Genomic DNA, 25,764 nt, shown 5'->3' with positions numbered 1-25,764 from the left:
TAGATTGGCATTCAGTTAGTAAAACAGTGAATGGCCTTTCAGACCATGATGCACAAATTTTAACACTAAAAGGCATTTGTACTCAAACAAATGCCACATATAATAACAAACTATGTAGGAAAGCTAATCCATTGGCAACAGAGAGTTTTTAAAACTTGTCAAGGAACAAGAGTGGCAGGATGTTTATAGTGCCGATAACATAGGTGTCAAATACAATGCTTTCCTTAACACATGTATCATGCTGTTTGAGAGATGCTTTCCATTAGAATGTTCTAAATAAGATACTAGCAGTGAAATGCAGCCTGGGTGGCTGACTAGTGGGTAAGGATATCATGTAGAACAAAGAAGGAATTATGTCAGAATGTTAGAAGTAGTCACAATCAAGCTATTGTAGCACATTACAAACAGTATTTTGAGGTGCTTAAAATGTTATTAGGGAGGCAAAGAGTATGTGGTACACAAATATAATAGTTAATTCATAGGATAAAATTAAAACCACATGGTCAGTGGTGAAGGAAGTGTCTGGCCAGTAGCACAAGCACGACAATATAAAGTCAGTGCATAGCAAAAATAATTCTGTTACTGATAAATCAGATATATGTACAGTAGTTAACAATCATTTTCTGAGCATAGCTGGTGAATTAAACAAAAATTTAGTTTCTACAGGGGATCATATAACTCTCTTGGCAGATGCCTTTCCGAGATTGATGTATCAAATCCTCCTCTGTGATACAGATAACGGGGAGATTGAGCCAATAATTAAGTCACTGAAGACAGGTTTTTCATGGATATGATGGAGTGCCAAGCAGAATGGTAAAGTACTGTGGTGCACATGTTAGCCCTGTACTTAGCCACATTTGTAATTTTTCTTTTAGGAATTGTCAGTTTCCTGAAAGATTAAAGTACTCAGCAGTAAAACTGCTTTACAAAAAGGGAAAAAGTGATAATGTAGACAATTTTAGACCTATTTCTATGCCATCAGTGTTTGTTAAAGTTATAGAAAAGGCTGTGTATGTCAGGTTAATTGATCATTTTATATCACAATATTTACTATCAAATGCGCAGTTCGGCTTTAGAAGTCATTTAACAACTGGAGTTTCAAATGCTAGGCATATTTTTTGATTGTGTCAATCACAAAATATTGCTCCAGAAGTTGGACCATTATGGAATGCGGGGAGTAGCTCACAATTGGTGCATTTTCTTACTTTAACAACAGACAGCAAAAGGTCATTATTTATAGTGTTGAGAATGGCTGTGATGTGGGGTCTGAGTGGGGTATGGTCAAATGGGTGGTGAGGAGGGGGGGGGGGGGGAGGTGCCCCAGGGATTAGTGTTGGGGCCATTCCTGTTCCTTATTTATATAAATGATATGCCATCTAGTGTTACAGGTAACTCTAAAATATTTATGTTTGCTGATGAGACTAGATTGGTAGTAAAGGATGTTGTGTGCAGCATTAGCTCAGTGTAATATAGTGCAGTTAATGACATAAGTTCATGGCTTGTAGAAAATAAACTAATGCTAAATCAGAGTAAGACTCATTTTTTACAGTTTCTAACACACAGTTCAACAAAACCTGATGTTTGAATTTCACAGAATGGGTTTATGATTAGTGAAACTGAAGAGTTCAAATTTCTAGGTGTTCAGATAGACAGTAAACTGTCATGGAAAATCCATGTTCAGGATCTTGTTCAAAGACTTAATGTTGCCATTTTTACTATTCGAATGGTATCTGAAGTAAGTGATTGTTCAAGCCAAAAATTAGTATACTTTGCTTATTTTCAATTGCTTATGTCATATCAAATTATAGTTTGGGGTAACTCTTCCCATTCTAAAAGGATACTTTTGGCTCATAAATGGGTGGTTCAGGCAATAAGTGGTGTAAATTTGTGAACTTCTTGTCGAACCCTGTTCACTACTCTGGTTATTTTGACACTGGCCCCTAAATACATATATTGTTTATTGTTATTTCTTGTTAACAATATTAGCTTATTCCAAACAATAAGCAGCTTCCACTCAGTTAATACTTGGCACAAATCCAACCTGCATTTTGATCGGACTTCCTTAACTATTGTGCAGAAAGGTGTGCAGTATCTTGCTGTATCCATTTTCAATAAGCTACCACAAGAATTCAAAAATATTTGCAGTAACCCATGCACTTTCAAATCAAAACTGGAGAGTTTTCTCACGAGTCACTCCTTCTATTCTGTCAAGGAGTTCCTTGAAAAATTAAGATGATGTTATATTGTTGATTGTGATTATTTAAACTTATGGATTGACTCTTTTTGGCTTAATAAAAATTTTATTTTTATCTGTTAGTACGTTTATGTTGTAATTTGATGTACTGACACATTTCATAACCTTGGAGATTTGCTCTTCAATTTGGTCCTACAGAACTTGATGTGTGAATAAATAAATAAATTTGTGAAGTCCTTTTTATTCACACTGTATGTGCATATCACTATACCATGGCTTTTGTCACCTTACTTTGATTCTATCCTTATAAAATACTGGTGGTTTGGTAAATTAAAGATAGAGATGTTGTAAGCTGCATATCATATATACTGATAGTCCAATGTAAGCATTGAATTTGGTTCTCTAGTGCACTAGTGGTGGCAGTTGCTGTGCAAAGGCAGAAGGTGAATTATGTGGTAAAAGACAATTCTTGGTAGTGTGCGAACTTGTGTGCTGTGTAATAGTGCAGACAACATATTCAGTGCAAACATTAAGCTGATTGGTCCATATTATAAACTGGTATTTGTATACATCTCCTGTGACACATTCACTGAATTGAGAACATTGTGATTATGCACAAAAATGAGCATTCAGTAGACTAGTGTAGTTTGACTGTGAAAGTGATTAACATTTATCTATGAGAACAGCTTTGAACAGTGTTTCCCTGCAAAGAAAAAATCCAGAAAAGATTGATCTTTACCAGAACTGTGTTACATTAATTTGTATAATAGCACCCATTCATTCCCTCCATGTCAAATTTTCTATTGTACTAAAACATTTCATTATATCTACAAATATCAGTGCCCTATACTGTTATTCCACCTGGGCTGTTTACAGTGTGTGTTTATTTATGTAGAGTAGCCTAAGGAAACAGAGTTCCGCATTACTGCACAATAGATACACACATGAAGACTGCAAATGTGAAATGTTCCACGGGCCAAATGGCACATTGGTGAAGATAGTGAGAAAACAGTCCATCCCTTTTCCTAAATAGCTTATTTGTTTCCAAAAAATTGAGATGATATTCTGATACCACAGAATTATGGTGCTCACCTCATCACTGCAAAAAGTAAAGAGGCAAATTAGAAAACAAATAATGTATTAAGAGCAATCTAGATGCCATACCATGGAACTGTCTGGTTCTAAGTGCCAATAAGAAACTTTTTATTCCAAGTGCCATTAACACTAAGGCACTACATTTTATTTGTGGTAATACAAGTACGGGAATATAGCAGTTATGTCTTAACTAGTAGAACTGTAGTCAGTAAAAGCATTACCATATCTGTTAATTTTTTTACAAGAGAAAAACAAAATTAAATTCAAAAAGAAAAATCTTGCAGTATTGTCTTTTACTTCTTACACATCTCCAGTCCCAGGATCAAATGTTGCAAAGTTTTTATGTAGAACTGTCCGTACTATTGAGGAAGAAATTACTTTGTCTCTTCACTTCTCCACTTTTTTTACTGTTTCTGAAAATCACATTCTCTCTTTCCACTACAAATATGTTTTATTGATACAAAAAAAAGATTACATGTACTCTGATTAGCACACAAACTGCGCATCAACTAAATGGATAAGAACTTGATACATGATGCTTAGAAGTCCAAACATAAGCACAGTTTGGCAAAAAGACCATGCACCATCTAGTAACAAATATTTTACGTGTTCTCTCATTGAGTTGACACTTGGAATAAGTCTAGGAACATGCAACAGAGAACCAAGAACACAACATTACTGAAAACACATTTTATGAAAAAATAGCTCTGGAACGTGTGACACTTCCACTCTTCATATGGCAAAAGAGCAGACTGCTCAGAAATTTGAAATATATGAAAAATTGAAAATTGTAAGAAAGTGGATTAATACAATGGAGCAGCAAGAGAAGCTTGAAGAAATAAGGAAATTTTGTGCAATAATAATAACAGTATCAGCTATGTGTATTAGTTTTTAGTTATTTTTGATGTGTTTTGATGGTACACTCCACCATATTCAAGTCCTTAGATACAGCAAATATATCATTTATCATTATTGATCATAAATATAACATATATTGTCCCAATGTCTGCCAGAAGATGGATATTTGGTGATAAAAAAATTAGATGAAATTTAGATGAGGAGAATCTGCAGCCATACCCAAGTTCAATCAATATACCTATGCTTGATAAACTATAAAACAGCAAAGATCAGACATCATTACTAGATAACAGTGGGGTCTATGCAGTTACTCATTTCTGCTGTGATAATTATTGTATTAGTTTCCCATGCATAGCTATAACTGATGGTTTGGCTAAACTGGAGCATAGCTGAGATGACAAATTATACAATAAAGGTAATGAAAAAAAAGTATCTGCTCTTTAAATCTGGTAATATACTGACATGCAGCGTCTAAATCTTATAAATATTCTGTATTTGTATCTAATGTTGAAGTGTTTTACATGTAAGAGGCAGTCAAATGAAACTGAGAAAGATGGAAATAAGTATGTAAACAGTCTATCATTTCAAAAGTAATCATCATAACTGTTAATGCATTTATGCCACTGTGAGACAAATTATCAGTGCCTTCATGGAAAAATGTTTGTAGTTGCTGACATAAACAAGACTGTACCCAGATGTGCACCTTTTTGTCTGAAGCAAATTGACAACCACGAATGTCTTTCTTCATGCCTCCAGAAATATGGAAATCACATTGGAAGCGATTGGGACAGTGTGGAGGATGTGTAACTGCTTCCCAGTGAAATTTCACAGCATAGTGAAAACAATCTTAGCAACAGATGGGCAGGCACCATCCCACAACAGAATGATTCTGTCCATCAATGTCCTGGGCATTTGAACTAGATGGCGTGCTTTAAGGTTTGCAAAGTGTCCATGTACTGCTGTGTATTAAATGTGCACTATGTTTCAGAAACTCAACAAGCAGTGGGCCCTTGCAGTCAAAGAAAAAGGTCATCATGACTTTCTTGAAACTGGCATTCTTGTTGTTTCAACTACACTGCGTCACTTCCTCTAGGAAGCCCTTGCACATCCTTCATACTGTTCCAATCTCTCCCATGTGATACCCATATTTTTGAGCCCTGAAAAAAGACATTTGCTTTGAGTGAAGAGGTGGATGCCTATGTACAGTCAAGGTTCCTTGGCAAGTGCAAAAATTTTTCCATGAAGGCATTTACCATCTTTTATTTATTTGTTATCTGCTGGTAACACATAATTTTAAATGCATGACATTGTTAAAAATGTATAAACTTCTTGCAATTGCAAATTACAAATATTTTACAATATTCTACAGTTACTAAACTTGTTTCTAATAGAGTATTGTTTCTTATATTATTATTCATGTTAAATCCAAATCACATGGGCAATTTTTGTTAAGCCTCTGCTATAGTCACTTTATGAAAGTATCCCTGTCAACATATTAGCTTCATTTGGTAATGAATTATGAAAGACAACTCCTTCAATGCTGTGAAAGTTAATCTTCTTTTAACCATGTGAAAGTATTTCTTGTGCCTTGTATCATGGTAGTGAATTTCATATTCATGGTAGTGAATTTCATTTTCCTCTTGGTGACCATAGTATCATCTTTCACTAGTGTAATGGTGTCCAGCATATACATGACATTGTTGTTGTTGTGGTCTTTAATCCAAAGACTGGTGTGATGCAGCTCTTCATGCTACTTACTCTATCCTGTGCTAGCTTCATCATCTCCAAATAAATACTGTAACTTAAAAGTCTTCTAAATCTGTTTATTGTATTCATCTATTGGTCTCCCTCTATGATTTGAAGCCTGTCCCCCTCCTCCCTTCTTTCCACGTAAATTTCCCTCCAGTACTAAATCAGTGATCCTTGATGTCTCAGAATTTCTCCTATCAACTGATTCCTTCCTGTAGTCAAGTTGTGAAACCAATTTATTTTTTCGCTATTCAGTGTTTCCTCATCAGTTACATGGCATAAGCTGTTCGAATATTGAAACTACTGAATAAAAGCAGGAAAAATCATGCAAAAGCCTACTTTTGTTATGATCTTGAAGGCCCTCTTCTGCAATATGAAAACCCTTTTCATATCGGTGTGGCAAGTGCTACCCCATAGTACTATTCCATAAGACAAGAAAGGGTATACTATTCCAAAATATCCAGTGGTTATGTTTTCAGAGTTAAGGTATGGTAATAGTCTCATAAACACCTATAGACTGGATTTTTTTCAGACTGGTCAACCTGCTGCTTTTGTGAAAATTGGTCATCTATGTATAAACCCAAAAATTTGCATTCCAAACAGATTTTTGACTGAACTTCATCAATCAACATATTTTACCTATTTGGACCACTCGTTTTAAAGTAAATAATGTTTATTTTTTCTGTGTCTACTTTTAAGTAATCTCTTTCAAAGTGGACTCCGGCTCTTTCAGTGAATTTTTGAACCTCTTCTATTGGGCTAAGCTCACTGGTTGCACAACAGCCACCAGGTGTGTCATCAGCATACATACTGATCAAGTGCTTGTTACCTAGAGAAATCTTTTGCATAAGACATAAGTAGGAATGGACCTACAATAGAGCCCTGAGGAACACCATAATGTATATCTCATATTCTTGACTATCTCCCTTCCAATATTTAACCATTATCGTATATAATTTCTGTACACTATTGTCTACCTTTCAAAAATGTTTCCGGTAATTGAGTGAGTTCTCCAGTGACACCACCACCTCTATTTTTGATAAGAGCATGTCTTGATTTACTCTATCAAAAGCTTTTGAGAGCTACAAGAATATGTCCTACAGTGGATTAAATATATTAATTACTTATGCCAATTATTTCTGAAATAATAAACAGTTTAATTACTTTTTTTCATTTGATTCATTTCATCTGATTGCTCCTTATATTTTTCTTTCATGAATGCTCTTAACATTTTGAAATACTATATATATATTTAAAAATGTGTAGAGACAGTCTTAAAAATGTATTGACCTACATGCCTAAAAGTACCATTACCAAATGTATGTGAATTTTTTCTCTGTAGGGTTTTCTTTGCATTTCAAAAGGGAATTTGGAGAATGGGAAAAAATAGTATTAACAGCAGATGATCTGAGTTATTTATTGAGTAATCTCCAATGTGGAACCAGATATTATTTGTATCTGCAGACATTCAACCAACTGGGGCAAAGTTCACCTACACCCACAATCATGACACGCACTCAAGGCTCAGGTAAACTGTCATGTTGTGTTATTTATGTTTATTCTTGTAAAGTCATCATTTGAAACATTTCTCATTTTCTAAGTAGTGGAATATATAAGTACATTGACAATACTTCCCTTGTGTTTTTATCCTTGAGTATGATACTAAAAGCAGTGGCTGCTGCTGAGGCATTCCGCTGACAGTGCAAATAATAATAATAATAATAATAATAATAATAATAGTCTGGTAGCATTGAAAATATTACAGAATTTTGGTAGTGATTCATATATTTCATAAGATATTGTATCAAACAAAATGTATAGGGAAACAGAAATAAACATTTATTACAATAGCGTCCTTGTTATGAACAGTAAGATTTTGATATGTTCATGGAGAACATGATAGCAAAGCTTTGTATAACAGAGAGAGATAGAGATAGAGAGAGAGAGAGAGAGAGAGAGAGAGAGAGAGAGAGAGAGAGAGAGAGAGAGAGAGAGAAGGAAGGGTGGGGGGGCTGCTTTAGCCATCTTTTTTGCATGTCTGCATGAGATATAAATAGTAACACTAACGCCGAAAATCTCTCTAGCACACACAAATGGATGAGTGTGCACAGCACACTTTTTTACTGCTCACAGAGTATGTGCGGTCACTTTTATGTGGCAGTCATAAGTAGGAGGTGTTTTGATGTATGGTTGCTTATGGATACCACTGGAGATTGGGCCTCAACCACCACATTAATGACACTGCCAACCTCAGCTAATTATTGTGCTTTAGCCATTACCGAATGATTTATATGCTCCACTTTGCTATGAGTTGTGAATGCTGGTTGTTCCCATTTCTTATTTTGAAATGAGTGCAGAGAGCAATCTTGCTCTGTCAGAGAGTTTGAATATGACTCTCACAACACAAGACAGAATCAGTGATCAATATGTCCATTATTACTTTCGTTCTGCCTTCCCAGGAGCACAGAACATGGATGTAGGCTGCCAACAATGTGAGAGGGAGATGTGGCTTGTGACCCCACTTCGCCCTTCTCCCCTTGACATCCATCGCTCCTTGTTTGTTTTGTGTTCATGGCCGACTGCCAGAAAAGTGTCTGCTACAACATCAGTGCAAATACAAATGTAATAGACCATGTATAAATTATTCAGACATATAGTATGGATTTTGGAAATGAAATTTAATAAAATTACCAGCATTTTAAACTAAAAGCATTATCCTCACCAAAAGCAGCAACTCCAAGACTTTGGGAAGATGGCTTCAAAATAATTAGCAAGAATGGTATTGGAAACCCATGTTAGCAAATAAATCTGTCACTCTAAAATTGAAATCTTCAGTTTTACAGATGAGTGACTTTTCACAGGATACCATCCCTAATGCAATCAGTTGTTCTTCTTTCATGGTGTTTCATAGGAATGTTTTAATTGTCTTGAGCATTGAAAGGCACCGCTCAGCTTCTGATTTCAAGATAGAAATTGTGATTAGCAGTTTCAAAACTAGTCCATCAAGTGTGGCGCAAAGTTCATCCTCTAGAATCAGTGTAAGAAATGGAACTGCACCAGAAACTGCTCACAACTGAGGCCTAGCATAAAAGACTTGAAGCTCACAATTCTGTGCTGAACTGAATTAGTTCACAAAAACCCCCATTTTTTGAGAGGCACCAGATTCATCGTGGCCACTAGAGAGCTAGTTCCAAAGCACTACAGAACCACCCTCCCTGTGGGTCTGGGGGTTAGAATAGGTCTGAGGTATTCCTGCCTGTCATTTGAGGTGATTAAAAGGAGGTTCACACATTTTGGCCTTTATGTGATGGTCCCCTGAAGGGTTTGATCTCCATTCTTCAAAATTTTCCTGAAGAGCAAGCCAATTGGGGAAAAGCACCATACAAGGTGCATCATGCCCATCATGCATTGAGATCTTTAGTCCACTTTCTCGTCATCACATTGCAGTCCTGCCCATTCTCCATCTCTTGGGCAAGGACACCTTCCTAGGTGTCTTTTCCATCATGCACTATGCAGAATTGATTTCCGCATTGAAGATGACCATGGACATCTTTGCACCTGATATCCAGCATGGTAGCCAGTCCGTTGTGGTGGGGCCACCATGAACCTTTTTGGTTGTAGCCCCCTGACCACACAGAGATCGCCCTACTGATGCCTGTGCCATTAACTCCCCACATATTCCAAGGGGTAGGTGCCTATTCCCCTGGGGCATCGGGACTCCCAGCAATGGCCATCCTGCCAGGTGGCCTTTGCTGCGGCTGGGTGGCACCTGTGGGGAGGACCCCTGATCCGAGTGAGTGGCATCAGGGTGGATGACAAACGATGAAGGGCAGTCCATCATCTATTGCTGGTGGTAAAACACCAGCAGTCTCTAAGTGATCACGAGCTCAATTCAGTGCACAAAAGTATGACTCCAAATTGTTCCCCTTCCTGGCCATACCATGGGAGGAACATCAGGATAAGGATGGCAGCGAATCTTATTTGCCTTGGTACCTTGTATGTTGCTGAGCACTTTGCTTGAGCCTCAGTGTGGGAGAATTATCCCCCAGCCTTTCACACACTCAAACAGCTGCTGGAAGGAAAAGTCCTCTCCTTCACTACATGCTGCAGTGAATCCTATAATGTCTCATTTACAGAGTGGCAGCTCCTCAGTGCCCTTGCATCCACAGCCAGATGATTAAACATCTGTCATGTGACTAAATGCGACATCTTCTCATTCATCATCTTCAACCTAATCTGGTGCGATGCCATCTTTCCATCACAATGGTGGGAGAGCACCATCATTCAGGTGCTCAAACCCGCTAAAAACCCGCTTGATGTGGATAGCTATCAGCCCATCAGCCTCACCAACATTCTTTCTAAGCTGCTGGAACATATGGTATGTCGGCGGTTGGGTTGGGTCCTGGAGTCACGTGGCTTGCCAGTTCCATCTCAGATCGGCTTCTACCAGGGTCCCTCTACCACTGATAATCTTGTGTCCATCGAGTCTGCCATCCGAACAGCGTTCTCCAGATGGCAACATCTGATTGCAGTCTGTTTTGACTTACGTAAAGCATATAACATGACTTGGCAACATCATATCCTTGCCATATTGTATGAGTGGGGTCTCCAGAGCCACTCCCGATTTTTATCCAAAACTTCCTGTCGCTCCTGTGTCCAAGTTGGTGACTTCCATAGTTCCATCCATATCCATGAGAATGGAGTCCTGCAGGGCTCTGTATTTAGTGTATCTATATTTTTAGTGGCCATTAACGATCTAGCATCAGCTGTTGGGCCCTCCGTCTCAGCTTCTCTGTATGCAGATGACTCCTGCATTTCGTACTGCTGCTCCAGTACTGTTGTTGCTGAGCGACACCTCCAGGGAGCCATCCACAAGGCGCAGTCATGGGCTCTAGCCCACGGCTTCCAGTTTTCAGCCACAAAGTCGTGTGTCATGTACTTCTGTCAGCATCGTACCATTCATCCAGAACCCACACTTTACCTTAATGGCAATCCACTCACTTTAGTGGAGACATATAAATTCCTAGGCCTGGTTTTCCACACTCAATTGACTTGGCTCCGTCACCTTCGTCAGCTTAAGCAGAAGTGCTGGCAGGACCTCAATGCCCTCTGTTGCCTGAGCAACACCAGTTGGGGTGCAGATGGCTGCACGCTGCTGCAGCTCTACAGAGCCCTTATCCAATCCTGAATTGACTGTGGGAGTGTGGTTTATGGTTCAGCAGCTCCTTGGGCATTGCATTTACTCAACCCTGTGCACCACTGTGGGGTTCGATTAGTGACAGGAGCTTTTAGGATGAGTCCAGTGGCGAGTGTAATGGTGGAGGCTGGTGTCCCTCTACTACAGATCAGACATGTGCAACTTCTCACCAGTTATGCAGCACACATTCATAGTTCCCCTGAGCATCCGAATAACCATCTCTTTTTCCTGCCCACAGCAGTCCACCTTCTGCCTCAGTGGCCCAGATCAGTGCTAACGATTGTGGTTCGCGTACAGTCCCTTCTCTCTGAACTGGAGTCATTCCCTTGACCACCTCTACTTGCAGTCCGTTCACGTATGCCTCCATGGTGTACACCTGTGCTGCAGCTACATCTGGACCTTTTGCATGGCCCTAAGGACTCCGTTAACCCCACCACTCTACACTGTCAATTCCTCTCGATTCTTTACATGTTCCGGGGGCTCTGAAATGGTTTACACTGACGGCTCAATGGCTGATGATCATGTAGGATTCGCTCTGGCAAGTCACTTCTCCTCTGTGCTGACTCATTGAGCAACCTACAAGCTATCGAACAGTGTTATCCTTGCCACCCTCTGGTAGCGTCCATTCAGGAGTCCATGTATGCCCTTGGTATTTTTGTGGACCCCAGGACATGTCAGAATCCCTGGCAATGAACTTGCCAACAGGCTGGCCAAACAGGAGACATGGAAACCGCTTCTGGAGATAGGTAAGACTTCCATGCAGGCCTCTCGCAGAGAATCAGTTGTCCTCTGCCGGTGCCGCATTGGCCATATGTAGCTAATGCATGGTTACCTACTCCATCGCGAGGACCCACCTCAGTGTCACTGTGGCTCCCAAATGACAGTCGCCTACCTCTTACTGGACTGCCCACTTTTAGCCGCTCTGCGGCAGACTTTTAACTTTCCCAGCACCCTGCTTTTGGTGTTGGGTGACAATGCCTCCACAGCAGCTTTAGTTGTACGTTTTATCTGTGAGAGTGGGTTTTATACTTCTATGTAGGTTTTAGTGCACGTCCTTTCTCCCTCTTGTGCTTTTAAGGTGGAGGTTGGAATGTGTTGCAGAGTGGCTGTCTTTTCCTTTTTATTCTCATGGTTGGCCAGTCACTGTAATCTGCTTTCATGTTTTATTCTCTTCTGTTTTCAGTGTGTCTGTGTTGTTTTCTTGTCCTATTTTGTTCCTTTTGGTGTTAGCTGCCTTCCCTTCATTCTTGTGGCTTTTCCTTTCTTTTCGTTTTGTGTTATATCTTTCGTCCATTTTATTCTCACATTTGTGGCAATTTTTTATTAGGAACAAGGGACCAATGACCTCGTAGTTTGGTCCCTTTTCTCACCTTTAAACCAACCAACCATCACAGAACCATATACCATTTACAATTAAATTCAATGTATATCTATTCTTTTCTACTCATTTGTCACAGCTGTCAATTGTTTGTCAATATTGGAAATCTAATTTCTGCTGAACGTTGGTTTTGCCTAGAAATGAAAGACTAAGCACAATATTCATGTAAGGCTTTGGTATTTCATATACTTTCACTTTAAACCAAATATGCCCAATATCAGTTATTCCGGTCTTATGCCAATGAACATCTCTCCCAAATAACACACAAGGAAAACAAGGTGTTGCTTTCTTCTCAGCCACAAATACATTTGTTCTTTTGTAAAATTTCTAGATTGAACTTATGGTTTTTTTTTTATTTTTTTTTTTTTTTTTTTTTTTTGCTGCTGCATATTCAGATACAAGAGTGGCCTACATAGTGTTTTTTATTGAATTTTTTCATTGTGAGTCCTGTCACTAAATGGCATTTTTAATCATTCATTTATTTTGTCCATGTTTGTTAATTTCACAGTCAGCTGAATTTTCCTTTGCAGATAACACCGTGCACACAGCTATATATGGTCAATTACCTGACCTCACAATAACTACAATGTATTTGTACAGAACTGCATTACACAAATGTAATGAGTATAAACATAAATATGACAGTGTTGTTCGGAAAACAGATGCTCCACAGGTGGTGAATACATTAGTTTTTTGTTCTGTAGCAATACAACCACTGTTGTGAAATATACCAGTACTGAAATAATGCCTGTTAGTTTCAAAATCTAAGGGCATAATTATATTCAAATTATATATAGCTATTTATATGCTGTTTAAGTGTGTTATTTATGTAGTCAATTTAATTAAGCATTAATTTGTGTTTATGAATGCATTAGCATTAACTTGCAGAAAGATTGTGTACTGGCTTACAAGAAATTTGTGCCCTGATGTATTCTAACATGACTGGTAGATGGCAGATTGTGCTTCTATAGATTCTGCACTTAACTGCTTTCTGACAGAAGAAACATAAAGCTCTGAGTCAGACCAGCTGTGGTTCCATCTCCACCGTAAGAAGTGTGTAGAAACCAATGGCTGAGCCTTTCACACAATGTTTATGAGAGCAGATGGTGCCAATCTGCTGTATGCTACAAGCTTCAGAAGACTACCACGAGAGCGCACGTGGCAAAACATACCTATTCAAATCAGAAAATAGATACTCCGAAACAATGTTTTAAGCACAATTCATTTAGATTTCTCTGTTTTTCATGCAAATGGTGCCACAGCACAGTGGCACCGCCTCAAAATCTGGCCCAACTAAAAGTTACAGAGGCAGTGTAATAAAGTGGAACGGCTGGTTTATAATATAATCAGTGTGCTGTAATGGCTACACTGTGTTACGTTGAAAGCAGTTGTATCACATCCACATCACTGTGAGCGTTACTGATTGTGAGTTTTGGCATTTGCAATTTATTCAAGGCCATCCTAAAGTCATTTCTGTTTGCTCTAAAAATGATATTTAAAGTGAAAATTTATGTAATATAGACAAAGAAAATCTGCTCACCAAGCTTGACTAAAATTTGATGAATTGGTACAACAGAAAATTTATGCTGGCAAAATGCATTACTCGAACGCAAAGCATCCAGTGCAAGACACTAGTCATGCTTTGGTTCTTATTTTGCCACAACAGTTGCCATTATTCTCCCTCTTAATATAACTTCCTCAAAATATTGGCAATGGGAAATCGTTCCATGGCATGCACTTGGTTCCCACTGTGCTCATAGCCTCGATGTATGCCAATTTTTTTGGTGTTCATATTCCTTCTTTTATCATCTATTTCCATTTTTCTTTCTATTTATTTGGTTATTTTGTCTTCCTCCCCCATCTGCATTTTACCATATGCTTATTCCTCTCTTTCAGGCTTGTGTACGACATGTTTCTATTGATCTCTGACTGGTATTGTACCCTCTGAGCCACTTTGAAGTTATTTGGTTTTTTAAATCGTATCTAATATGAGTAATTAATTTACTATTTTTCCTATCCAATTCTTGTATGGATAGAAGTATTATACACATGATAAATGCAACTATCATGAGAAATTGGTGATGATATGTGTGAGCCTTACTTCATTCTCTAACTTTATATCACGATTAGGCACAAAGTTCACGTCACTTTTATCAGTACCTGTGTAAACTGTGTGTCAGTTTTCAGCACCTTTCACGTTTTGGTATTTAAACTTTTACCTCATGTATAAGACATACCTGGGCACAGTTAATTTAATAACAGAATGCATACCGTGAGTGTGATACAGACTGATATGACTGCCTGCAGCAAGAATGCCTACATGAAGATTCTGCCCCATAATGTGAATGAGAGCTTACTGTAGCATATAACTTTTGAGGTACATGTTTATTTAAATAAAGGAAGCAAAAATTTACCTGAGGAATGAAGTTATAATAGGAGAAGCAAATCCAGATTAAATACCATGCACTATTTTTTATACCTTTGTTTGTAAAATGGGAATAAGAGCGTAAAATTACTCGGGGTTAACATACTGGTGAAAATGTCTCTGTCACACTATATGAGGAAGAATGAAGACTGATGCTGTGACTGGTTATGACAAAAACTTTTACTCTGTCTGTGATCAGTCACAGAGTTCAGATTTCTTACACTTTAAAGCAGGCATACACAAAAACATAAGCTTGTACTATATTAATTGTTATATCATTGCAGTTCAAATTTAGTGAACTCAATGAATGCACAGTGACAATAGCATAGGACTAGTCTCTGCTAGGAGTATAAACAAAATTAGACCATCCACTTGGGAACACACAATAACTAGCAAACAAGTCAGCTGCTGGAAAACTAAGTCCAAATCGCAATCCAAAGCAGAAGTTCAAAATAACAGCATGTAAAAGTCCAAGATCGATGACTAAAGGCATGCGAGATTGAAGGCATACAGGCATGACTGGGGCAGCCTGTTGTAGATTGCAGCATCATTAAGACTGGTAGTGACTCAATTGTGCCCGCACTTGCATTTTTCACAGAAGAGATATAGCAGAACAGATCTAGTGGTATCCACAAAGCAGACAGAATTGGGCAATTTTTTTCTGAATAATAAATACAGATAAAAATTAATGTTCATTTTTCATAAATAACAAATAAAAATATTTATTCAGGTGAGCATTAATTTGCTTGACTGAAAGTACTTGTTTGTTATTTGTGAATAAAATGTAATTTTCAAATCCATGAATATTAATTGCTCTACTTCTCTGTCATTTATAACACAGATGAACTTGATTCTTCTTTTATGTTACTTTTCAGAACAATTTGTTTTTCAAATATTTCATCAGACAGTTTATTTGGCTTTGTATGATTTCCCATTGTGCCACATCAAGAAACATATTATACAGATGCTGAAGAAGGCAATGGCATGTTATATTTTCTAAAAATCTCCTGTATTTCAGGATAACAATCTACGACATTAAGATCACTATCTTCTCTTGAGAACTCATCAACACTGCTCTAGTTTTGGTAAAGAACTTTTTTATGGTTTCTTGTCAGTTTCTCCTACAAAATCTAATTCAGAATAAAAAATATACATTTTATTTTCCTGTCACAACTTCATTTTCAGACTCGACACACAATTTCTGTGACATTTTTGTGACTAATGTATACCTGTGTTTTGTTGTTAAGTCTCCCTTGATCATAGAAAGCAATGCAGATGGACCATGCACATGCTGGTAAGGCAGTACTGCATTAGCTGCATGTTCTTCCCTTAGTGCAGAAAGGCAAAAAAATCCTCAAATTGTCTCTCAACACTTTCTCAGTAGGAAGTTGCCAATGTGCTGCAATATTTAAGGGACTATCTTCCAATTTTTGCATCATTTTTAGTACAGCTGTCAAGCATGGAACTAAAAGTCCATAATACTTTTTTCCCACCTTTCTGTATATCCAGTACTTCAGCAATAGCCGCCAAACAAGTTACAAACTCTTTCATGTATTTGAACTCAGTGTGTCTTATGAAATTTTTCAAGCCTATGTAACTGGATCACTTATTCTATATCAAATAATTTTGTTTCACTGCATTCTAAAAAGTATTCTGCCATTCAACACCAGGCCTAATCAGAGTTAATCCTACTTTCAGATATTTTAAATAGCTTTGGAGATCCAGCTGCATTCTATAAAGCATTATATTTGTGTATTGTTTTCTGACACACTCCAGAAATGCTATGTATTCTCCATTTTCATCAGGGTTCTGATAAAAGTGATTAGCTATCGCTTGAGGTGCACAAATTTAGTGTATGTTCAGTGATTCAAAAGTGTGCTGGGTATTGGATATTGTGACCTGTGATATTTACAGTGTCACTGAAAGGACATTTCTCTAACACTTACAATGAACATCAATTAAGTATTTCCGAAAAGAAAGTTTACTGTTCCTCAGGAACAAACACTGGTTATATGAATCAGTGTTGATTGATAAATAAACATAGAAAATATGTTTTCAATCTCCTGTTGTTCATTATTAAGCAATTAATAATGAATAACAAATAATTACTCATATGCAAAGAGATCACAGTGGTCCTTTATCTGTAAATAATTTATTTACAAATAAAAGTTTTTGAATTATTTATGTATTCAGATAATGTCTGTATACAGGCAGTGTGATGTCAACCTTCACAAGTGCCCAAGAGTGATGATGCTTCTGGTGAGATGTGAGACAGCAGTGGCTGTGTAGAGGCTGTGAGTGGTCTTGGCCAGGACTTGTAACAGGCTAGCAACGTGGCTGCAGGACTGCTGATGATAAAGGTGACAGCTGCTGAAGCCCAAGAGTCAGCAGTGGATTCAGCATGCAAATCCTCATCATTTGGGGCCTGAGCTGATTTTGATTGTGTCTCCAAGTCCTACTCTCTCTCAGTAGTGAAGAGGTGCTGCTCATGAATTTGTGAGATAATCTTTTCCTGCTAACCTGGGTCTTTTTAACCAAAGGTTGGGGTCAAGACTGGAGCTTCTCTACATATCCACCTGCTGTGTTGCTCAGCAGGCAGGTGGGATGCTGTTCTGAAGACTTGCAGCAAGGTGTGTGGCTGTCAACCCTGAGTGTAGACACGTCGCCAGGCTAATGGCATCATTCTGGCAACTCCCTAATGGCTTTGGTGAAGAAACTGAAGAATGTGGGGGTAGAGCAGTGGCAGCATGACCATTCCCTGACCTTTTTCTACAAGTGGTGGCAGACAGTGAAGAATGCCAGCAATGTTGGATCAGTCATGATGCGCAGTTGTTCTGGCCCCCCTTTAACATACAGCATTGTGGGGACTGAAGTGGATAATTAGCTGTAAAAGTGGGGACCCATGATGCAGTGACCAAGAAATCTTGCACCAATTGAATGAATTTTTTGTCAAATTGAAAGCAAGTGACTTCTTGATAGTCAAAATTTGCGATTAACTACAATGGCACCCTAGATAACATTTTAGCATTAACATGTTGGCTGGTACATGATTTGGTAATGGTACTGATTTAACAGTAATGTCCATCCCTGCAGTATTTGAACTGTTCTCTCAGGGAGCATGGCTTTTGGGCCAAAAGTGGAATTCAAGGCTAATGGTTGTGTAAGTAAGATGAACTTTGCACCATAAAGATAAACATGGAACTTTTCATTGCTAAAAAAGTTGCTAGGGCTTCTATTTCAATCTAAGATTACATTTTAAATCTGTCTGCTGAACATGATGAAAAAAGTTCACAGGTTCTGAATGTGTTATTGATTGTTTGCTCCTAAAGCTCTGTCACCAGTGTAGATGGTGCAAAAAAGGATCCAGAAGAACTACCTGTTCGAGAAATGATGAAATATTGCCTGAACCCAGGTAATTCCTAATGGCAATTGACTGTATTCATATAAATGAAAAGGCATGTTAATCACAAGTAAATTTGTGACTCATCATCAAGGGCAATTGCTGATAAGCATCTGATATGTCTAAGTGAGAAAAGCAGGTATAACCTTTCAGTCTGCCAAACAAGTCCTCTGGCTGTTGCAATGGATAGGAGTCCACAACTAACTGTAAGTTCACTGTGGCCTTGAAATCACCTAAGAGGCCTAGTCTGCCATTACTTTTGTGAATTATGACTAGTGGTGTGGCCCGTGGACTAGCAGCTACTGGGTCAATAACATCTAACTCCTTCAGTTGGTCTAGTTCACCCTTTGCGTCCTCCTTAAACAAGTGTGGCACTGGGCAACCTACCATAAAATAAATAAAGCATGGCCAAGCTGAGGGGAACAATTGTATATGTGCTTCAAATGAATATACACTATGTGATCAAAAGTATCCGAACACACATCAGAAACATACATTTGTCATATTAAGAGCATTGTGCCGCCACCAACTGCCATATATTTCATATCAGCGACCTCAGTAGTCATTAGACATTGTGAGAGAGCAGAATGGGACACTCTGCGGAACTCATGGACTTTGAACATGGTCAGGTGATTGGGTGTCATTGTGTCATATGTCTGTACGTGAGATTTCCACACTCCTAAACATTTTTTGATGTGGTAGTGAATTGGAAACGTGAAGGGACACATACAACACAAAAGCCTACAGGCAGACCTTGTCTGTTGACTGACAGAGACCGCCAACAGTTGAAGAGGTTTGTAATGTGTAATAGGCAGACATCTATTTGGACTATCACACAGGAATTCCAAACTGCATCAGGATCCATTGCAAATGCTATGACAGATAGGCAGGAGGTGATAAAACTTGGATTTCATGGTCGAGCAGCTGCTCATAAGCTACACATCATGCCAGTAAATGCCTAACAATGCCTTGTTTGGTGTAAGGAGCGTAAACATGGGACAATTAAACAGTGGAAAAACATTGTGTGGAGTGACAAATCATGGTACATAATGTGGCGTTCCAATGCCAGAATGTGGGTATGGCAAAAGCCTGGTGAACATCGTCTGTCAACGTGTTGTGTGCCAACAGTAAAATTCGGAGGTGGTGGTGTTATGGTGTGGTTCTGTTTCTCATGGAGGGGGCTTGCACCCCTTGTTGTTTTGGATGGGACAATCACAGCATATGCTTGCATTGATGTTTCAAGCACCTTCTTGCTTCCCACCATTGAAGAGCAATTTGCGGATAGAGATTGCATTTTTCAACACAATCGAGAACCTGTTCATAATGCACAGCCTTTAGCAGCATGGTTACATTGATAATTCTCCTCAGTGCAGCACTCCGTGAAGAATGGGCTACCATTCCCCAAGCAACCTTCCAGCACCAGATTGAACATATGCCTGCGAGAATGGAAGCTGTCATCAAGGCTAAGGTTGGGCCAACACCGTATCGAATTCCAGCATTACCGATAGGGGGTGCCATGAACTTGTAAGTCATTTTCAGCCAGGTGTCCAGATACTTTTGAGCACATGGCTTCCATTACAAAAGGTCCATAAGGATGGGGCCCCATTGAGACCTATTGTTAGTGCTATTGGGTCTCCTACATATCTGTTGGCAAAATACTTAACCAAATTATTAGCACTTATAGTCGGACACTGTAGCCATCATAACTCAAAAATGTTTGTTGATATCATAAAGCAGATGAGGATAGGTCCGAATGACATCATGATCAGCCTAGATGTGGTCTCTTTGTGGAAAATATGTTAAAACTGTTGGCTGCTCATTTCTATCCTGAAATACAGAAGTTATTTTGACACACTTTGACGACCACCTATTTTTTTGTACAGTGGAAAACATTATGAAATGACTGATGGAACAGCCATGGGTTCGCCACTGTCACCAGCCATAGTTAACATTTTCATGGAGGATTTCAAAGAATGAGGGTTGAACAGTGCTCCCTTATGTCCATCCTTCTTCTTCAGGTATGCTGACGATACATTTTTAATCTGGCCACATGGCAATGAGGCACTGCAGAAGTTTGTTGATCATTTGAATGGTATACACCAGAACATAAGATTTACCGTGGAGGTGGAGAAGGTTGGGAAGTTACCCTTCTTAGATGTGCTGGTGGAGTGAAAATCAGATGGACATCTCGGACATTCTGTGTACAGAAAACTGACACATACAGATTTATATCCAAACACACATAGTTTTCACCACCTAGCTTAGAAGAGAGCTATGCTGAATACCTTGGTACACAGAGCTAGGACTATTTCAGACAAGGATCATCTCGTCTCTGAGATTAACCATCTGACGATGGTATTCAGAAAAAATGGATATTCTGAACCTGCTATCATATCTACTCTGGCGAAGAAACCTAGGAAGGATGCTGTTCAAACAGATCAAGAGGACCAACACATTGTGTGGCTACCACTTTGCGGTGCAACGACCAGCAAGATCAGTAGTCTTGAACCGGCAGTTAATCAGACCAGTCATCTGGCCATCCAGGAAGATTAAGGAAACGTTGCAACACATGAAAGATAATCTCAGCCTGAGAGTGCCAGGAATTTAGAACATTCCTTGCAATTGTGGCAAAAATTATGTGGGCCAGTCTATAAGAACTGTTGCCGATCACTGTGTGGAACATCAGTGTCACCTGAAATACAGGTATCTACAAAAAACGGTGGTGGATGAGCATAGTTTGTTAATGAAACAAGAATACTTGCTCACGTTTCAAACTATTGGGACTCTGTCATCAGGGAAGCAGTTGAAATTATACTATGTAAAAATAATTTAAACAGAGACTCCGGATATGCACTCAGCAATGCATACAAGTGCACAGTTGCTACAGAAAGAGTGCAGAGGGAGACTTCTTACATTCCTTGCAGTTCTTCACCTGTTGCGATGGATAGCACTGCAATCAATACTGGATAAAACGTGCTAACAAAATCTATGGACATAGAGGTTGCCACCTCCATATGCGCCGTTTTCACCGTGACATCATCCAGCCAATGAGAAACCATCCACTGCTTATAAAAGTGGAAGCCTCACCAGTCCACGACAGTCAGTTTTACCCCTGATGAAGATGACAGAGGTAGTCATTGAAAGCTCGAGATTTTATCCAAATTTGATGCAACAAGTAAACCGAGAACTTTTTATGAAAGGACTCCATTGCGAAAGTCTTCATAGTCATATCAGCCACAAATGTTTGTGATGCCCTTGTTAGTTTCAATGAATGAACATTGTCCATTGACCACTTTTTTAGCTCCACATTTTCACATGGTGTGTAGATGTAATTTGCTATGGCTTCTCTGCCCTTTCAGACGGTGCGCCTGCTGTCCAATGGTAGGATAGGCTGTCCTGTAACCCAGCACTACTGGTGTGGGCATGTTACTAGCAAACACGTCCTGAACAATGGCTGGTTGCCATGTCCCTGATGAGTCACAGAAGCATGATGCAGCAGGGTCTAAGGCGCTGCTCTCATGGACTGTGTGGCTGGTCCCTGCAGAGGTTTGAGTCCTCCCTCTGGCATGGGTTTGTGTGTTTGTCCTTAGGATAATTTAGGTTAAATAGTGTGTAAGCTTAGGGACTGATGAACTTAGCAGTTAAGTCCCATAAGATATCACACACATTTTTTGATGCTGCAGGCATGGTCCGTACCGTGGCAATGAACGGGTGAATGGTGCGTGAGGTAGGGCTGTATACTGGACCGGAGGTGAAAGGCACAATAATAAAATTGGCCACTTTGGAAATAAAAAGGAAGTCCAGCACGGCAGGTGCAGACAGTACTGTGGAAGGAACGAGCGGCTGTATGGTGGGAATCGAGGCCCCCCTTGAGCGAGAGGTGGTTGGGGGGGGGGGGGGGGGGGGGGGGTTAGTTTGGTACTTGGTGTAGTTACAGCGAGAGTTTTCTGTGCACATCAGAGACGCACCCCATGTGGTAGGACAATAAATCACTGGTGAAACCTGCTGGTGGTCACATTGTCATGGTACAACATTACTGGATGGCGAAGTGCCGTCGGGTGTGCTTGAACCCACGTGGTCAAGAAACTGGGAGACAGATCTGGTGGTTGAGCCTGGCGAATTTGATGTATAAAAATGTCTCTTATTAAATTGTGAGGAAGGCAAAACTGGCATAGCTTGATAGCAGTTGACCATGTGTGCATTTTGCATGAATGACGGCATTGCACATGGAACTATTATAACCTAAATTGCAGCGCATAGAGTGCGAATTTGGGTGCCTTTGAACGCTACGCAATCAATCTTTACATGATTCTGGAAATCGTCCACTTAAACTTTCACATGTTGGTGTGCAAAACCTGAGTCCATTATTTGAGGTACCCGCATAACACTCGGCCGTTGTAGAGCTGCAAAGTTTGAGGTTAACTTCACTGAAGATCACAAATCACTGTTCATTAACGGTGAAACAACCATTGGCAGTGGATTGGAGCGGCCTTGTAGTAGTAGCTGAGCCTTCAGATCCTTGTATAAAACATTGAGAAAGGCAGCCATGGTGTCGAACATAAAACCTGTTGATTCCACACAGCTGGCACAGAAGTCATGGAAGATATAGAAAATTCGGGGCCACCAGTATAGGAAACGGGAATATGAATTACTGTATATGCAACAAACTGTTCCAATAAATGTCTATACATACATATATTTCAGAACAAAGAAAGATACACGTGTACACTGTACAAGGTACAAAGGCTGACTGGAACATTAATATGGTGGCTCGTCAGAGCAGTTAGAGTTCAAAGATCATGCTTTACGTAGTCGATGTGACCTATTGACACCATAAGTGTATCTGCCAACTCTGCACCTGTTGCTGAATCTACATCTACATCTACATACATACTCTGCAATCCACCATATGGTGTTTGGCGGAGGGTACCTCATACTACAACTAGCATCTTCTGTCCCTGTTCCACTCCCAAACAGAACGAGGGAAAATTAATGCCTATATGCCTCTGTATGAGCTGGTTCTCTAAATTTCCGCAGTAGTGATTCATGAAAAGAATGCCTCCTTTCCTCTAGAGACTCCCACCTGAGTTCCTGAAGCATTTCCATAACACTCACATGATGATCAAGCCTACCAGTAACAAATTTAGCACCCCACCTCTGAATTGCTTCTATGTCCTCCCTCAATTCAACCTGATAGGGAACCCAAATGCTCAAACAGTACTCAAGAATAGGTTGTATTAGTGTTTTATAAGCAGTCTGCTTTACAGATGAACGACATCTCAAAATTCTACCAATGAACCGAAGACGACTATCCGCCTTCCCCACAACTGTCATTACATGCTTGTCGCACTTCATATCGCTCTGCAATGTTACGCCCAAATATTTAATCGACATGAGTGTGTCAAGCGCTACACTACTAATGGAGTATTCAAACATTACAGGATTCTTTTTCCTAGTTATCTGCATTAATTTACATTTATCTATATTTATAGGTAGCTGCCATTCTTTACACCAACCACAAATCCTGTCCAAGTCATCTTGTATCCTCCTACAGTCACTCAATGATGACACCTTCCCGTACATCACAGGATCATCAGCAAACAGCCGCACATTGCTATCCATCCTATCCAAAAAAATCATTTATGTAGATAGTAAACAACAGCGGACCTATCACACTGCCCTGGGGCACTCCAGATGATACCCTCACCTCCAATGAACACTCACCATCGAGGACAACATACTGGGTTCTATTACTTAAGAAGTAATCTGCTGCAACTGAGGTTGCAAGCTATGGAATAGTTTTGCAACCACGAGCTCACTGAATGTCCAGAAGTTCTCTTCACCAATATTATATTGGGACAGGCTTAAATTATTGAACACAATAAATGCACATATACAGAGCACTCAAATAGTCCCACTTGGAGAGTGAATGAAATTACATTTTTTGCTCAAGCACACACAATAATAAGCAAGAGCATCAACACCTGCCAAAAGTAGTCTAAATCACAGTATAAAGCAAAGTCTAAAATTACAAGGTGTGGTGACATCTGGGATTGATGGCTGAAGGTAGACGGAGTTGGTGGCTTATAGGCTGACTGGAACTACCTGTCAAAGGCTGCCAAAGCACAAATATTGGTGGCAGATTGTTGATATCTGGTTAGCAGTGGGAGGCATGGAACCGCTTGCAGCACCACACTCTTGGCATTGATAGTGCATGCAGCACCACTGTGCTGAGTTGACTATGGGCATTCCAGAGTAATCACTGGGTGTGCTGGGTACAGCATTAATAACAAGTAAAAAGTCATACAATTACAAAGACAACGAAAATGTGATAATGGGGAGACAGTCTCAGGTCCATTAGAGCCAGAGAGGTTTAATGCTTGCAACTGGCTGCTTTTCAAAATCTGGGACTAGTCAGTTATTAAAAAATAGACAAGAAGTTAATAAATTATATATAAGTAGTCCAATATATGTACATCCTAGATTGATTTTTCCAACCATCTTTCATGCCATGAAAGAAGATTTCTAAAACCATCCTCATAAAATTCTTCTGCTTCTCCCATTTTTGCCCAAAAGGCTCAAAGTAATGAAATGTGATTGTGTTGGTTGTGATGGTAGCAGTGCACAGACAGCAGACCAAGACAGAAAATATCTGCTTCAGTGCTCTACATTCATTATTATTTTTTCTTTTCTTTTCTTTCTCCTTTCTTTCAATTTTAAAATGATGTCTCTTTGTCTCAAAGACAAAAAATCATGATAGTTACAGGTAAAATTTTTATATAAATGCTGTTAACCACTGTATTCACAGTCTTAATGTGAAAGAAGACCAGTACTTACATCTTCAGCACCTGTATGACATAATTTATTACTCTCCTTAACCTCAGTTACTACCCCAAACAATTTTATGTCCCTATCTTTCAAAGTTTTTAATATTCCACAGAAAGATGAATCATAGTAGAGTAAAATTTGTCTCCTACTTTTACATTTACATGCTTAGGAATATCGTCAATCAAGATGCTAGGCATGATGCTCTTCTTGTCTTGGACGCAATACGTATTGAAACTGAAGTTTTGCAGCATTACGTACTCTAAACATTTTGGCATTGACATGACCATACAACTAAATATTTTTTTATATCATCAAAACCTATCAATTTTTGAAAAATATATGTAACTGGATAGATAAAAAATCTACTCACCAAGTGACGGCTGGAGTACACGCATGTGAAAGATATTAGAGTTTGCTATCTTCTGGAGCCAGTGACTCCTTCTTCTGCCAGAAGGATTGAAGTAGAAGGGAGAATGGTGAAGGAAATGGACTGGTGACGTTTAGGAAAAGGGGTAGAGTTCAGAAAAGTTGTCCAGACCCCTGGGTCAGGGGAGACTTACTGGATAGGATGGAAGAAAAGACTGATTGTTGGGAACTGAATTGGGTGTGATTTGAACACCTGAGAGTTTAAAGGTGGAAT

General features: G+C 39.2%; 1 protein-coding gene across 1 annotated transcript in view; it reads left to right on the top strand.

Annotated features, from left to right (window-relative positions):
- LOC126298390 (Down syndrome cell adhesion molecule-like protein Dscam2) overlaps window positions 1-25,764 on the top strand; it is a 206,124-nt gene that overhangs the window by 134,284 nt on the left and 46,076 nt on the right. Inside the window, exon 12 of the mRNA XM_049989697.1 lies at window positions 7,239-7,424. Within this exon, the coding sequence (XP_049845654.1) occupies window positions 7,239-7,424 (186 nt within the window). The remainder of the gene's footprint in view (window positions 1-7,238; window positions 7,425-25,764) is intronic.

This window comes from Schistocerca gregaria, chromosome X (assembly GCF_023897955.1).
Source record: "Schistocerca gregaria isolate iqSchGreg1 chromosome X, iqSchGreg1.2, whole genome shotgun sequence".
In the NCBI taxonomy this organism is placed as follows: domain Eukaryota; kingdom Metazoa; phylum Arthropoda; class Insecta; order Orthoptera; family Acrididae; genus Schistocerca; species Schistocerca gregaria.
Note: the sequence above shows the minus strand (reverse complement) of the source record. Positions and strands in the feature narration are given on the sequence as shown.